This window comes from Jaculus jaculus, chromosome X, assembly GCF_020740685.1.
Source record: "Jaculus jaculus isolate mJacJac1 chromosome X, mJacJac1.mat.Y.cur, whole genome shotgun sequence".
Lineage (NCBI taxonomy): Eukaryota > Metazoa > Chordata > Mammalia > Rodentia > Dipodidae > Jaculus > Jaculus jaculus.
Window position 1 is genome coordinate 36,928,440 of NC_059125.1, and position 17,555 is coordinate 36,945,994.

At 36.8% G+C, this 17,555-nt stretch overlaps 1 protein-coding gene across 1 annotated transcript in view; it reads left to right on the forward strand.

Moving 5' to 3' along the window:
* Positions 1–17,555, forward strand: part of Cfap47 (cilia and flagella associated protein 47) — a 290,704-nt gene that overhangs the window by 137,666 nt on the left and 135,483 nt on the right. The window contains exons 37-38 of the mRNA XM_045140870.1: positions 1,354–1,469; positions 15,441–15,591. Of these exons, the coding sequence (XP_044996805.1) occupies positions 1,354–1,469; positions 15,441–15,591 (267 nt within the window). The remainder of the gene's footprint in view (positions 1–1,353; positions 1,470–15,440; positions 15,592–17,555) is intronic.

Sequence of the window (17,555 nt, forward strand, 5' to 3'; positions counted from 1 at the left end):
AGAGTCTCAAGAAACTGCCCCTATAAGTGAAAAAAAATCTTGTATCTATGTGTTAGTAATAGAATTATCAGATGTTGAAACCAATAAAAATAAATGGTACTGGTTATTGAAGAAACAGAGTATAGTAATTTTCTGAGACTATTCAAAAGCAATTAAAACTTTAACAAGCAGCACTTCAATAGAAGTGTTTGACCACAAATAGCTTAATACTTTTGTGTCATATATCTGTTTTGAACATGGACTATCATTCTTAAGGTTTCAGGGCTAGCTGCGGAAATACCAGGACTATGAACCAGTAGCAGTTCAGAATGAATCTACCATAACTTTAAACATTCTCTTTCAAAAAGAAAATGCCAATTACCTCTCTGGTAATTACAATCATCAATAGGCTAATATGAAAACATACATACATATGTATATAAGTAGGTACAAACATTAGAAATTACCACACCATAATACACTTGCTACTGTGATCATTGGTATCTCAATATATGAACAACTTGAGTTCCCTAAATCCTTAGGGAAAACAAAAACAAAAGTTATTTAGTATTGACATTTTTATATGCAGAATTACAATGTTTTTATTGAATTAATAAAGCTGTTAATTTTAACTTTCTCCAAGCCTTTACCATTTCTCTTATCCCCCAAATTTCTATTTCTGTATTACTTTATTGAATTTCCATATATTTTACATGCACTTTCCTGATGTTAACATTTTTCAAGAAGTATAACCTCTGAGAAGTTAGTGACTGATTCTCAATTGCTATGTTTCTAGTTCAAGAAGAAAGCTAATGCAAAATTAAACTACTCCTTTTAGACCAAGCCACCATAATTTCTGACCTGGAGTTATTTCTAAACCTGTGCAACTTGTAGTACTTTATATCCTCAGCTGCCAAATAATCTCCTCATAAAAATAAAATTATGCTAGTTCCCTCTTTAAAGTGCTCCAAAATTTTCCCTTTTCAATAAACTCTTATTTCATGTTGCTATTTTTGGATTTCTAGTTGTTGGTGATTGTACCTGTCATTTCTGTTACCAAAAACTTCTTCTTAAATTTTAGATAAATTAAATGGACGTTCTACCTTTAAATACTAGATTTCTGAGCTAATATGGTGGTACATGCCTACAACCCCAACACTTGGAATGCTGAAGGAAGATCATAAGTTCCAGGCTAGCCTGGCCTACATAGCAAAGCACTCTAAAATTTTTTGGTGTCTTGCTCCCTCCAGTTAGTATAAACAAAGCTAATTATTATTGTTAACAGAATATGTAACTCTTTGTTAAATCTGAGAATTATATTTGTATATTTTTGAATTCATTATATTCTTTGTATTCTCTTCTATTACCTCATAGATATTAGTGAAAAATCCAAGCTTGAAAAACTTGGTGTATACTTCTATAATTGTTGGAAGAGATGCTAATGACTTCACACTTGCTCAGACAGGGAATGTTGTGACAATTTCTCCAAAGTGAGTGTTTGAAAAATATTTCATGTCATAAAATTTATCAATTCTCTATAATTTAATATTTGTTATAAGTATAAAATATAACTTTGGGTTTTCTATTTATAATTAATGAAAAGCCATATATAACATATTCATGCATCTAAGATTCCCAATTATTTAAGAAAACAGCTATTATTATGTCTATATTTAATTTTAATTGAATATACTTGTATTTAAGCCATAGAGATAACATTATAAATCAGCTTTGAACCAAAATTCTGTTTCCTTTCGGAAACTACTAGTAATACATGCTAAAGTTATATATAATTTGGTAAGGCATATACTATAGTATATATAGTTCTTGATTATTAAATTAGTAAGTGATTATTATAGAATATTTAGAGACTATTCCAGAATGAAAAATAAAATGAGAAAATTTCAACATTCTTTCTGTAAGAAGCATTGATTAATTTTTTTCTTTTTCCTTCATATTTATTGTGTTTGTGTGTATATATATATATATATATATATATATATCATATATATATAAAACATATATATATATATATATAACATATATATCTGGATTAAAATATAATATTATGTAGTTTCATATATATATTCATTTGCTCCAAATTATGATATTACATAAAGCCTTATTTTATCTAATTGTTCTTTGATACTTATTTAATTCTTTTATATAATTCTTTCACTATCTCTCTCTGAAAAATAAAGTATAAATGATACTTCCAGAAAATATCCATGAGAAAATGAATATGAGACTTCTTAGATAAACAAATTATGTTTTCTATAACAGTAAGTACTTATGATTAAAAATGCCCTTATCATATATTATGAAGATAATTTATGAATATTAGGCATTCCAGGAATATATGATTTAAAAAATTTGGTAAGCACTAATGAACTTTACCTACTGTTTAATTTTAGTTACTTTTGCCTAATTGATTTACTCAATGTAAAGTAATAAAATGTAGCTACTAATGTTACTTTGCCTGTTTTATTCAGCATTTTATTAATTATGGAATTTTCCAATAGAGTTTCTTTTTATTTGCATTAATTATCTTATTTACTGCTTCATTAATTAGAAAGACATTGCAAAGTCCTTTAAGCACTTAGCCATCTTCCTAGCCCCCAATTTGTTTTTATTTATTTCTGTTTCTTTGTCTAACCTCTCCCCCCATTCTATTTTCTTATATGTTTCTTCCTTATGTTTAAATATCACATGGATCTTTTTGCCCATCTTATCCTCTTTTCCACCTCATTTTTTTATATTCACTTTTAGTTATAGTTTGGTGCTTTTAGTTTTTACTATATATATATGTATGCTTATTAAACTTTGAGATGTCTTATTCTAGCCTGGCGTTTACTTAAATACCAACTTGACTTGTGATGTAAGTTATTCTTTTTTTCTGAACTAGTCAAACAGAAATCAGCCACCAAAAAGAGAAACCATTTTAAATTTTATTTAAAATATTTTCAAACCTTGTTTAATCAGTATTCTCAGTTTGTGTCATTATCCCATTTTAGTTTTCTTTAGTTAATACTCCAATGTCAAGGATTATATAATTCATAAAAAGTGACATTTTTTTCTTTGAAGCCATATCTTGACTAATTCTGTAAAGAAAATACTACATCCAATTCTTATTCTGTAGTTGTCAAATTAGAACTTATAAAAAGAATTTACCAGCTTCCCAATATTTTAGGTGGCTATAGTTCTTTCACTTTCCAAATTAAAACCTAATAGTGACACTATAAATTCATTTGGACCCTGCCCTAGCATGGTTTTCTTTGTCAAGGATAGGTTTGGTAACAAGCATTGACCTCATATAGAAGATTCTACTCTATAATGAAATATTTTCCATGAGATTTGAGTATATATTTCTAAAATGTTTCAATGCACAAGCTGTTTAGGTAGTGGTTATTGTAATTTTTTAAAAAAAATATTATTTTTTTATTAATTAGTTTTGTACTCAGTGAATACAGTCAAGTTGGTACCATTATTAGGCTCATCCATGTCCTACCCCCTCCCCCTGGCCCCTCTTGTTGAGGTCTATGGGTCGTGCATTGTGGAGTTAGCCCACAGTTATGGGTAAGAGAAACGTCTCTGCATATCATGACCCAACATGTGGCTCTGACATTCTTTCCACCCCCCCTTTTGCAAAATTTACCTGAGCCACGCTGGCCTCATATTTGGTCTGCTTTAGTGATAAGGTGATGGGGGCATCTGGGTCTCTGGATATCTGATTTGGTAGGAGTTGATTGTTCGCTGTGTTGATCTCCTTCACCCTTGTGCTGGTACTTGTTTCACCAACATAACAGCACCCTTGCTTGTTTCGCTCATTGTTCTTAGTTTCATCTGGGGCCCTTTTGAGGTATGATTGGCTGGTTCTCTCCTAAGGATCTGCGTCTATCTGAAAAAGAGAAGCAGATTCTCTAACAGAGAATAAAGTTAGCATCAGACAAATGGGATAATCCTTATTTTTTTTATAGAGAATTTAGTAGGTATAGGCCCACGATTTGTGGTAGCTTGATAATGGAGAGCAGGCCCAGGGGCAAAGAGCTGGACAGGCAGTTCACAGAGGAAGAAATACAAATGGCAAACACACACTTATAAAAATGTTCATCATCCCTAATTATCAGGGAAATACAAATTAAAACAACTATGAGATTCCACCTTACCCCAGTAAGGATAGCAAACATCAAAAAATCAAACAAAAATAAATGCTGGCAAGCATGTGGAGAATTAGGAATCCTCATCCACTGTTGGTGGGATTGTAAGATGGCACAACCACTTTGGAAAGCAATATGGAGACTCCTAAAAAAGATGATTCTAGAATTACCAACAGACCCAGTTATTCCCTTACTGGGCATGTACGTTAAAACCTTTAAACCACAGTCCAGAGAGATTTGCCCAACCATATTTATTTATATCAGCTCAATTTGTAATAGCTAAGAGCTGGAATCAACCCAGATGTCCATCACTAGAAGAATGGATAATCAAAACGAGGTATATCTACACAATGGAATTCTACACAGCAGTAAGAAAGAATGACACAATTAAATTTAAGGAAAAATGGTTGAACCTGGAACAGATCATTCTCATTGAAGTTACCCAATCAGAGAAAGAAAATCACCACATAGTCTCACTCATCTATAGCACCCCACCTGAATCTACCCAAGTTGCTGATATATCCAGCAAATATCTCGAGGACTAGACAATAGGGTGAATGGGGAGGGAGGGAAGGCAAGGAAGGTGGGGGAGACACAAATCTAGCCCCAAACAGCAATGGTACCATAAAATTCTACATCCCAAAAGGCAGACCAAATGGTTGAACCTTCACCAGGCACTTAGAATACCTGAGCCACAAGACACTGGAAAGTGTATGAGGAAGACTTACCTTAATCTTCAACAGCTTCTCTCCCTCTCTCTTTCAATATATCTTCTCTCTAAACTTTTTATATTAGTTATCTTTTTCTTCCTTTTCTTAGTGGGCACTGACCTGTAAATCCTAGTACCAGCATGTGGCTCTCATCCACAATGAGCTTTTGATCAAAGAGACATACAGGGTTTCCTAAAAGACAGATTTCTGTCAGAGTACTTGATGACCCACCAAAGGCTAGTGGTAAGACCCTACTTCTGAGGACACCATATGCGGTTGACACATAAAATGGAATGCAATGGCTGGAATCTGGAAGAGAGTCAGTCCCCAGACAGTCAGCACATCTAGTGTGAGAAGGTGCTACATGGGCGACTGGGGGAAAATGACCAATATTTGTCCAAGCAACTCATGGTCTAACATATGTAGCAGCAAATAACCTGTTGTGATGCTCACACAAGTAAAATAGTGGTGCACAGCCATGGTGGGAAATCACCTCCTCTTGATTTGGCTAACTGATCTGCTCTGGTACGGGACCCATAGCTAGATCTGGGAAACAAGTCAGAACCATATGAAAACATGAGCCCACTCTCCATTATCAAGGTAGTGATTATTCTTAACCACTTCACTTTTAATATAATTCTGGGTGGATAAAATTTACAACCAAGTAGTTTTGATTTTACTAAGTGCATTGTGAACAAATTATATTTTCTTTTTTAAAATTTAATTTATTAGTTTTCTTTTCAGTAAATACAGGCAGTTTGGTACCATTATTTAGGTTCATCTGTGATCTACCCCTGCCCATTAGACCCTCCTTGTTAATGAAAATGGGTCATGCATTGTGGAGTTAGCCCCCAGTTATTGGTATGATAAATGTCTCTGCAAATCATGACCCAACATGTTACTCTGACATTCTTTCCGCCCCCTCTTCCGCAAAATTTCCCTGAGCCATGTTGTGTTCATTTTTGGTCTGCTTCAGTGCTAAGGTGTTGGGGGCCTCTTAGGCTCTGGCTCTCTGATTTGGTAGGAGTTGATTTTTCTCTGCGTTGGTCTCCTTCCCCTTTGTGCTGGTATCCGGTTCACAGGAAAACATCACCCTTGCTTATTTCGCCAGTTGTCCTTAGTTTCAGTTGGGCCCCTTTTGAGGTATGTTGGGGCAGCTGTCTTCTTAGGATCTGCATCTATCTGGAAAAGAGAAGCAGATTCCCCAACGGAGAGTAAGTTAGCACCCAGAAAATTGAGATAACACTTACTTTTTTGATAGACAGTATGATAGGTTTAGGCCCTCTTATACCCCGTGATTGATGGTAGCTTGATATTGTAGAGTGGGCTTGTGTTTGGGTATGGTTCTGACTTGTTTCCCAGCTCCAGCTATGGGTCTCATACCACTGAGTGGATCAGTTAGCCAAATCAAGAGCAATTGATTCCTCACCATGGCTGTGTACCACTATTGCACTTGTGTGGGCATCACATCCGGTTATTTGTTGCTAATTAGGTTAAACAATGTGTTGCTTAGACAGATCTTGGTCATTTCCCCCAGTCGCCTATGTAGCGCCTTCTGGCACTAGACACGCTGACTGTCTGGGGACTGACTCTCTCCTGGCTCCCAGCCATGTCATTCCATTTTACACGTCAGCTGCGTATGGAGTCTTCAGCAATAGGGTCTTACCACTGGCCTTTGGTGGGTCATCAAGTACTCTGACAGAAGTCTGTCATTGTTTTGGGAAACCTTGCAGGTTTCTCTGATCAAAAGCTCATTGTGGATGGTAGGCCCAAGCTGGAAGTGGGGGTTACAGGTCAGTGTCCACTATTAAATTGAGGAAAAAGATAACTAATATACAAGAGTTAGAGAGGAGAGAGATAGAGGGGAGAGGGGGAGAGGGAGGGAGGGAAGATGTAGGAGATTTAGGTCAGTCTTGATCCTACCCTCTCCAGTGTCTTGTGGTTCAGGTGTTTCCTGTAAGGGTCTAGTGAAGGTTCAGCCATTTGGTCTGTCTTTTAGGAAGTAGAATTTTATGGTACCATTGCCGTTTGGGTCCGAATTACTGTTTTCCATCCTTTGATTCCCTCCCCGCCCTCCCATCCATCTTATTGTCTAGTCCATGAGGTGCTTGCTGGGTATGTAAGGCATCTTGGGCAGGTTCAGGTTAGGTGTTGCAGATGAGTGAGACTATGTGTCGATATTTTTTTCTGTGATTGGGTAAGTTCGCTGAGAATGATCTGTTCCAGGTTCAACCATTTTTCCTCAAATTTCTTTATGTTGTTTTTTCTTACTGCTGTATAGAATTCCATTGTGTAGATGTACCACATCTTTGTTACCCATTCTTCTAATGATGGACATCTGGGTTGATTCCTTAATATAACATAATAAATATTCTACACTGTCACAAAAGGGATTCTGTGCAGTCAATTTTCTATATCAAAATAGGTATTTTTATTTATTTGAGAGAAAAAATGGGAGAGAGAGAGAGAGAGAGAGAGAGAGAGAGAGATTGTGTGTGCCTGGGCTTTCAGCCACTGCTAATAAACTCCAGACACATGTGCCACCTTGAGCATCTGGCTTATGTGGGCCCTAGTAAATTAAACCAGGGTCCTTTGGCTTTTCAGACAAGTGTCTTAACAATTAAGCCATCTCTCCAGCCCCAAATAGCTATTTTTAAATATTTATGCATTATTACTTATTTGCATTTCTGTATGTGTGTTTATAGGCCAACTAGGGCCTGTCCAACTTTTTGTGGGTGGCTAAGGAATTGAACCCAGGCCATCAGACTTTGCAAGCAAGCAAGCAATTTTAAATGCTAAACCATCAATCAAGAATAAGGCATTTTTGTTATTTTCTTGTTTGTTTGTTATTCTTTTTTCATGGTATTGTCTTGCTGTAGTACAGGATGACCTGGAATTCACTCTGGAGTCTCAGGGTGGCCTTGATATCATGGAAATCCTCATACCTCTGCCTCTAGAGTGCTAGGATTAAAATTGTGCACCACCATGGGTGGGCCAGAATAATTATTTTTTGTAACTTTATAAAAAAAATTAATCTAATTTAATTTTTCTCAATTTTTAAAACATTTTCCATGATTATAAAAATATCACATGGTAATACCCTCCCTTGACCCTTTTCCCCTTTCAAATGCCATTCTCCATCATATCTCCTCCCCATCTCAATAAGTCTCTCTTTTATTTTGATGTCATGATCTTTTCCTCCTCTTTTAATGGTCTTGTGTAGGTAGTTTCAGACACTATGAGACCATGGATATCGAGGCCATTTTATGTCTGGAGGGAACATGTTGTAAGGAGTCCTACCCTTTCTTTGGCTCTTACATTCTTTCCACCACCTCTTCCGCACTAGACCCTGAGCCTTGGAAGGTGTGATCAAGATGTTACTCGGTACTCTAGTCACTTCTTTCCAGCATCATGATACCTTATGAATCATCTCAAGATCACTGCCATCTGAAAAGAGAAGATTCTCTACCCAAAGTGAGAGTAGCATTACTATAAGGGTACGAATATTAAGAGAAGTGCTTACTGGACACTTTGATAAGCATAGTGTATACACTTATCCAGACATCACCAAATGTTACACCCCTAGGGCTCATGACTTCCCCTGTTTTATGTTTTCAGTATCAGGGATGTACTCCCTCCCTTCGAGCAGGCCTCCAGTCCAATTGGAGGGCAGTTGGTTTCCACCATGACAGACCTGCCACTATTGCACCTGTTGGCTCATTTGGCCTGGCTGCCCAATTATAAGGCTTGCAGTGTTCACTGTTGAGTATCTTTACTGGTGGTATCTCTTTCTCCCATTGAACTACATGTAGAATGGCTTCTTCCAGCTTTCTGACAGCTGGTTTACATGGGGGAGGTTATCAGCTCAGTTCCAGCAGGATTTTTTAGTGGCCTTGCAGCCCAAGAATGTGGAGTCTTCAGCAATAGGGTCTTACCATTGATTCCTGGTGGGAAACCAAGGGCCTCGGCAATTGGCCTATAATGTTTTGGGAGCATCAGTGACCTCACTGGCCAACGACTCACTGGAAGGTATCCCATCCCTGGCACTGAAAATTTTCTATCAATGATCTATGGCTCCTGAGTGTTCCCTTGTCCAAAACCAGAGGATTCTATAGGATTTATTTATATCCTCTTCGATTTTGATTAGCCCTCCCTCCACCTTTCCTTTACTCAATATCCTCTCCTGACCTCACTTTGGACCTTTTCACTCCCATTATTCTATTCTTCTACTTACATATATACAATAACAACCTATTAAGTACCCTCCTCCCTTCCTTTCTCTTCCCTTTGAATCTCTTTTTGAGCTTACTGGCCTCTGCTACTGAGTTTTCCCCTTGTCACACAGAAGCTCTATCATCTGTAGCTAGGATCCACATATGAGAGAGACATGTGGTGCTTGGCTTTCTGGGCCTGGATTACCTCACTTAGTATAATCCTTTCAAGATCCATCCAATTTTCTGAAAAATTCATAACTTCATTTTTCTTTACTGCTGAGTAGAACTCCATTGTATTAATGTGCCATATCTTCATTATCCACTCATCAGGCTGGTTCCATTTACTAGGTATTATAAATTTAGCAGCAATAAACATGGTTGCACATGTATTTCTAAGGAAATGAGATGAGTCCTTAGGATACATGCCTTGGAGTGCTATAGCTGGGTCATATGTTAGATCAATATTTAGCTGTTTTAGGAACCTCCACACTGTTTTCCACAATGGCTGGACCAGATTGCATTCCCACCAACAGTGTAGAAGGGTTCCTCTTTTTTCACATCCCCACCAGCATATATGATCATTTGTTTTCATGATGGTAGCCAATCTGACAGGAGTGAAATGGAATCTCAATGTAGTTTTAATCTGCATTTCCCTGATGACTAGGTATGTAGAACATTCTTTTAGATGCTTATATGCCATCCATATTTCTTTGAGAACTCTCTATTTAGCTTCATAGCCCTTTTGTTAATTGGTTTGTTTGATTTGTTATTATTTAACTTTTTGGGTTCTTTATATATCCTAGATATTAATCCTCTATCAGATATATACCTGGCAAAGATATTTTCTCATTCTGTAGGTTGCCTCTTTGCTTTATTCACAGTGTACTTTGCAGTACAAAATCTTTGTAATTTCATGAGGTCCCAGTGGTAAATCTGTGGTTTTATTGCCTGAGAAATTGGGGTTGTATTCAGAAAGTCTTTGCCAAGACCAACATGTTGAAGGGTTTCCCCTACTTTTTCCTCTAGCAGTTTCAGAGTTTCTGGTCTGATGTTAAGGTCTTGAATCCACTTGGACTTAATTCTTGTGCATGGAGAGAGTGCAGAATCTATTTTCATCCTTCTACAGAGACATATCCAGTTTTCCCAGCACCATTTGCTGAAGAGGCTCTCTTTTCTCCAATGAGTATTTTTTTTGCATTTTTTCGAATATCGGGTGGCTATAGCTACCTGGACTTACATCTGGGTCCTCTATTCTGTTCCATTGATCAACATGTCTGCTTTTGTGCTAGTACCATGCTGTTTTTGTTACTGTGGTTCTGTAGTATAGGTTAAAATCAGGTATGGTGATACCACCAGCCTTATTTTTGTTGCTCAGTATTATTTTAGATATTTGAGGTTGTTTTGTGATTCCAAATGAATTTTTGGATTTTTTTTTTCTATTTCCGTGTGGAATGCCTTTAGAATTTTGATGGGAATCACATTACATGTGTAGATTGCTTTTGGTACAATTGCCATTTTCACAATATTGATTCTTCCAATCCAGGAACAAGGGATGTTTTTCCATTTCCTAGTGTCTTCTGCAATTTCTCGCTTGAGTGTTTAAAAGTTCTTATTGTAGAGATCCTTTACTTCCTTGGTTGGGTTTATTCCAAGGTGGTTTATTTTCGTTTATGCAATTGTGAGTGGGAGTGATTCTGTGATTTCATCCTCTGTGTGTTTGTTGTTAGCATATAGAAAAGCTACTGATTTCTGTGTGTTTAGTTTTTATCCTGCTACATGGCTGTAGGTCTTTATCAGCTCTAAGAGTTTGCTAGAGAGTCTTTAGTGTCCTTTATATGTAGAATCATGTCATCTGCAAATAATGATAACTTGATCTCTTCTTTTCCAATTTGTATCCCTTTTGTGTGTGTCTCTTGCCTTATTGCTATGGCTAAGTCTTCCAGTACTATATTAAATAAAAGTGGGGGCAGTAGCCACCCTTGTCTTGTTCTTGATTTTTAGTTGGAAAGCTTCCCATTTTTCCCCATTTAGTAATACGTTGGCTGTTGGCTTGTCATAAATAGCCTTTATTATATTGAGATATGTCCTTTCTATTCCCAGTCTGTGTCTGACTTTTATTATGAAGTGATGTTGGATTTCTTCAAATGCTTTCTCTGTGTCTAATGAGATAATCATGTGATTTTTGTCCTTCAATCCATTTATTTAATGTATTACAATTATTGATTTGTGTATATTGGTCCATCCCTGCATCTCTGGGACAAAGCCTACAGGGTGAATGATCTTTCTGATATATTCTTATATTCTGTTTGCCAATATTTTGTTGAGAGTTTTTACATGTATGTTAATGAGGGAGACTGGTCTATAATTTTCTTTTTTTGTTCTATCTTTGCCTGGGTGATGCTGGCTTCATAGAAGGAGTTTGGTAGAATTTTTTTTTTTTTTCTGTTTTATGCAATGGTGTTAGCTCTTCCCTGAAGGTCTGGTAAAATTCAGCAGTGAATCCATCTGGGCCTGGGCTTTTTTTGGTTGTGAGATTTTTGATAACTGTTCGTATATCCATGCTTGTTATAGGTTTATTTAAGTCAGCTTGTGACCAGGTGAGACCCTTCCCTAAAATATAACAGAAGAGTAAACAAAGCCACTAGTATTCAAGAAGCAACAAATAAGAAGCCCAAAATACAGCTTATTTAAGAATGGTAAATTTGACCATCCATCTGATTTAACATATAATTTATCATGATATGGAAGGTGTAGTTAGCACTTGTAGTCCAGCCATATATATGTACCTGGTTTATTAGTCCGGTACTGACCTGGGGTAATCCTAGTTACCTTTGGGGATGATTTTGATCTCAGCTGCACTCTTTTTTTTTTGTTGTTGTTCATTTTTATTTATTTACTTGAGAGTGACAGAGAGAGAAAGAGGCAGATAGAGAGAGAGAGAGAGAAAGAGAATGGGCGTGCCAGGGCTTCCAGCCACTGCAAACAAACTCCAGATGCATGCACCCCCTTGTGCATCTGGCTAACGTGGGTCCTGGAGAATTGAGCCTCGAACTGGGGTCCTTAGACTTCACAGGCAAGCGCTTAACCATTAAGCCATCTCTCCAGCCCTCAGCTGCACTCTTGATTGGTTCTCTCTTTGGTGCTCTGTCAGTTCAAGTAGGCATGGCCGGGTCCCTGGACTGCTGCTTGGTTCGGAGGGCTAGGCACTGCTGGTGGGTAATGGAGGGAGTTGATGCTGCTCTAGTTCGCCAACTCTTCCCTACGTTCTTCTGCCTTGTGATCTGCTCCTCCATTGTTCACTGCCATTCTCCCTTCATGTTTCTTGAGTTTGCAGAGAGCTCCGGTGTGAGTGCAAAATCCCCTTGCCTGGCTTTTCATGTGGCTTAAGCCGAGTCTGTCTAGCCTGGCTAGTGAGCCGGTCTTGCGAATGGACCCAACACGCTGGAGCAGCTTCTACTGGCCCTGCGGGCTCTGGATGCTCTGGATCTCTCCTACTTCTCCACTGCTGTTTCAATTTCATATACACCTCACTTTTAGTAAAAGTGTGTATTTTGCTGGTTTTTTTTTTTTTTTTTTTTGGCTTTTTCCCCCATAGGCTGCTTTGGTGTACTGGAAGTCTATTTTTAAATTATTTATTTATTCATTTGTAATCAGTGAGGGAGATAGAGAGAAGAGAGACAGAGAGGATGGGTGTACCAAGGACTAAGCTGCCTCAAACAAACTCCAGATGCATGTGCCAGTTTGTGCATCTGGCTTATATGTGGGTACTGGGGAGTGACCCCAGGTCATTAGACTTCGTAGGGTAGCCTCCTACCCACTGAGCCTTCTGTCCAGCCCCCCCCAGAATAACTATAACTGTTTCTAATATAAGCTTTAACATGTTAGTCTTCTGTTTAAAATGATCTAATAGCTTCTCATCAACATTATGATATATAAAGACAGAATATGTCAACATGGTTTAAGAAATATTTTCTTTTCTCTGTCACTTTATTTTTTGTGGCTTGTTCTTGCCTATATTATGAACCTCTATCTTAACTTCATCATTAATGACCTTTCGTTACTTCTTTGAACATACTAGATTTTAATATACAAGAGACCATTAATATCATTTTCCTCCTTTTCTCAATATTCTTAACTCACTGTCAGTTTTCCCATCTCGCCTTCTTTTGATGCTGAAACTGTAATTCAGTTCCCATCCATCATATATGTTGATATAACTTTGAGGGACATAGATGATTTATAATTTTCAGATTTATTTTGAGATGTGTTAAGTTCAGCCATATGCTTCTAGAATATATCTAGGAGATAGGGGATAGTGTGATTTTATTAAATTGTTATATTCCAAATCTAATACAGTACCCAGAACATTATAAATACGAATTTGGTGAGTGAACTAGTGAATAAATGCCCTTTTAGTGATAACTTTTAAAATATAAATAATTCTAAAATAATAATTTCTTTACAGAATTTCAGCCTGCATAACTAGGAAAGTACTCCAGCATGAAATACTTCTTGTTTTCAGTAATATCTGAGCCCATGAGACATTTTTAAATTATGAACTTTAGTATGTGAACAACATACTGTGTTTTGATCATACTCCTTTTGGGTTATTCTCTTATAACCTCTCTACCCGACTCCCATTTCACTGAGAGCTCTCCTCAGTGGAGTTATTGGTATTCACTGTGGGTGATGAATGCACCAATTGTGGTGTGTGTGGAGGTGGGAGTGTTGAGGGGGGTGGCAAAGCTACCTGTGGCTCTTATACTTCTTCTACTTTCTTATACTTTTTAGACTTCCTCTTTCACAATAATCCCTTAGCATTGGCATGTGTAGGGTGTGTTAGAATTCTATTTGAGTGTTTACCTCTCTGAAACCTCTGAGTTACTGCTTTGATGAGTTTTGAGTGTCCTCAGTATCCATTTTTCCTCCATGGTGCTGGTTGTCAGAACAGTAAAAGCAGCTATCGTGTTTGAATCACCACTTCCTCCATAATGTCTCCTGGGCCCTGGCAGGTGTACTAGAGGTTACTGTCTTGTGCTAGACAGTCAGCTATCTTTACTTGTCATATTGAAGATTCTTGGTTTCTCCTAGCTGCCAGTTGTAAAAAAATGAATAAAAGGTAAAAAAGAAAGAAAGGAAAACAGATTCCTCAGCCAAGAGTGGGAACAGAATGGACTAAGATTAAAGTGGTTAAGCATAGTTATCTAAAAGGAATTCTGATGGTTATAGCCATTTTTCTTCCCCAAAGACCAGTAAGAGCTTCTCTTTGTAGTTTATAATTATCATATCCACAGGATTCTGATTTGATTTTCAGTTCCAGGTATGAGTTCTCTCATACTAAGCAGGCTTATATCCATTCAGAGAGCAATTGGTTTTTGTGCCAATTTTGCACAAAATTTTGGAGATTGGTGAAGGTACACATCTGAATAAAAATTTCTTCTACTTCTACATATGGGATAAAATTTTAACTACAGTTTTTTGTATTTCTGTTGATTTTGTAAAGTACTCATTCACCTTACTCTTTGCTGCTTCCTAACCTTAAAGCAACTACACAAAGTTTGTGGAAGTTGGAAAGAGGTTTGTCATTAAATGTATCTATTTGCATATCCATTATCAATATTTGTACTTTAAGAAAGTGTAATAGGTGATAATTTGTACCAAATAATAACTGATGTAAGCAGAGAAAGAATGAGGTTTCAGATATCTCCATGGCTTTTTGCACAAAGCATTACTAAAACACTTGGTGTCAGATGGCTGTGTCCTAGATGGGCGGGGATGATAGGTTGCTATTGCTGATGAGGCGATTTCATATCTACATGAAACAGTTTCATAACCTATAACTCTATTCAATAGTGAAAAAGGATGAAAGCATCATAGCTCTTCATAATCCAAGAGACAGTAAGAAATGGATTGTTGACAGCGTATAAGAGAGATGGGGAGACATGTTAGAATTATGCTGACAGCAGTTCTTATATTTTGAAATGATCATGCTGCTTCTTGCTGTAGTAAAGCTATGTGTTTGTAGCCATGTGGAATCATGAAAGATTGTCAGGTAATGAGTCATGGTGTAGGCATTTATCTACAAAATGTTAAATAGGATCTCCTCCATATCCATAGGGTGTCCACCATTAGGCTATAAGTTATCAGACAGAGTAAAGACAGAGTAAAATATGTGTTATATTGTAAACATGAGTTAATTTAGATTATACAGATTAATATTTCAAACATGAGTTAATTTAGATTATACAGATTAATATTTCAGTCTTTTTTTTTTTGTACAAGTGATTGTATTTCAGGGTGTAGGTATTGAGTACATAGCCTGCACTGAAAATATGTTTGTCTTGTCAATAAAATGGTTTTCTTTATATTTAATTCAATAGAAATCACATTATCCTCCAAATTAAGTTTACCAGTCGCTTCCTTCATCCTTCTGAAGCTACCCTGTTATTGATTTCAAAACCTAAGGGTGCAGTAGGAGGCAGTACAATGGCTTTTGCTTTAAAAGCAGAAGTACTCAAATTCAGAGCAATTGTAAGTAAACTTTTATTTATTTTATATGCCTTTGCTTCTGTTTCCAACCTTGCAGTATCTCAGCTATAGTTATTCTTCCATGTTTTATTTTTGTAGCTTTTGATTCTTGAGATAAATATATTTTGCCTCAAACCTTGTGTTTTAGACAAAGCCATTCTGAAAATGTGGTTAAGTTTTTGATTGGATTTAAGGTAGAGAATTTGTGCAACAAAGAATTACATTCCCTTTTAAGATATGAGCATTCATCAGTTTATCTGGAGTGTTCTGTGGAGTAAATCCATTATAATGTTCATGCTAATGTTGACATTTATTGAAATATGATCATGTTCCCAACAGAGTTGTTTTTGTATCTCAAAAGATGTGGAAGAAAGATTTTAAATCTCTATAAAATAATTATGACATTGTTTGATTAACTTTTTGTAGCTATTGTGATGAAGTATCATTTGCCATTATAGCTATATGGTAAAGAACAAGCAAATTTGAGTAAGCAGGACAAGAGTTAGAAGTAGATAGAATGGCTCTCAGAGGGTTTAGTGGTGTTCAGTTGCGTGAATAGAACACCAAGGTGCCCAAAACTTGCTAAGATGTGGTATTGTCTTTAAGCCCATGAAAACACCAACACACATCTACCATCACAATATGGCAGGAAACAAATCAGATCTCACAGTCATTACCCTAAATATTAATGGCCTTAATTTACCCATCAAGAGACATAAGCTAACAGGATGGATCACAAACAATTTTATCTTTCCCTTCACATACTTCACCCCTCCAAACTCTCTCACATAAATTCTCTATAACAACATATTGCTTTGTCACATACAGTTGAGAGACATGGATGGATGATTTCTGCCTGTCAATAATGAAACTATAGGATAGGAAAACTGATGACTGGAGGTCATGTAAAAGTCAAGTTATTCTATCCTGTACCTGCTAGTGGTCTTAAATCATCAGGAATCAAACTAGATAGCGATGGTGAAATAAATTGAGGCAAGAACATGACCTACTTAAAAGTTTGGAATTTCTGGCCTTGGCTGGTGGCACATGCCTTGAGGCAGAGGTAGGAGGATCACTGTGAGTTCAAGGCCACCTTGAGAGTATATAAGGAATTCCAGGTCAGCCTGAACTAGAGTGAAATCCTACCTCTAACGCCCCCTTCCAAATAAATAAATCAAACTTGGAATTTCCATGAATATTTTCTACACAGAACTCCTCTGATTTATTTGAAGTTTTGATTATATATCTGTGCATTTAATATAAGTGCACTATTGCAGCCAGCACATTATAAACATAGGCAACACATATTCATAAAAAAGGTTTACACAGAGACATATACACACAAACACTTGTACTTGACCTTTCCTATGGTAATAGATATCATATATATGTGTTTATTCATAAATTTATAGTATATTATTTGCAAATAGACATTATATCTAGTCATTAACAAAACCAGTCTTAAAAGATAAACTATAAAGGTACTTCCCTTTTTTTTTTTTTTTTTTTTTCCGAGGTAGGGTCTCACACTAGCCCAGGCTGACCTGGAATTCACTATGGAGTCTCAGTCACTATGGCCTGGAATTCATGGTGATCCTCCTACCTCTGCCTCCCAAGTGCTGGGATTAAAGGCGTGCACCACCACACCTGGCTTCAAAGGTACTTTTTAAAATTTTAATTATTTATTTGAGAGAGAGAACGAGTGTGAGTGTGCCAAGGTCTCCTGCCACTGCAGACTAACCCCAAATATATGTGCTACTATGTACATCTGGTTTATATGGTTCCTGGGGAATCAAACCAGGGCCATCATGCTTTTCAAGCAAATGTTTTCAATCACTGAGAGCCATCTCCCTACTCCCAGAAAGACAGTTTTAACAACTAATTTCTTTATTATCATATTATGCTTGATAGATATGAGATTAGGCATGTCTTTATCCTTTCCAAATGTTAAGTTTGCGTTTTTAATT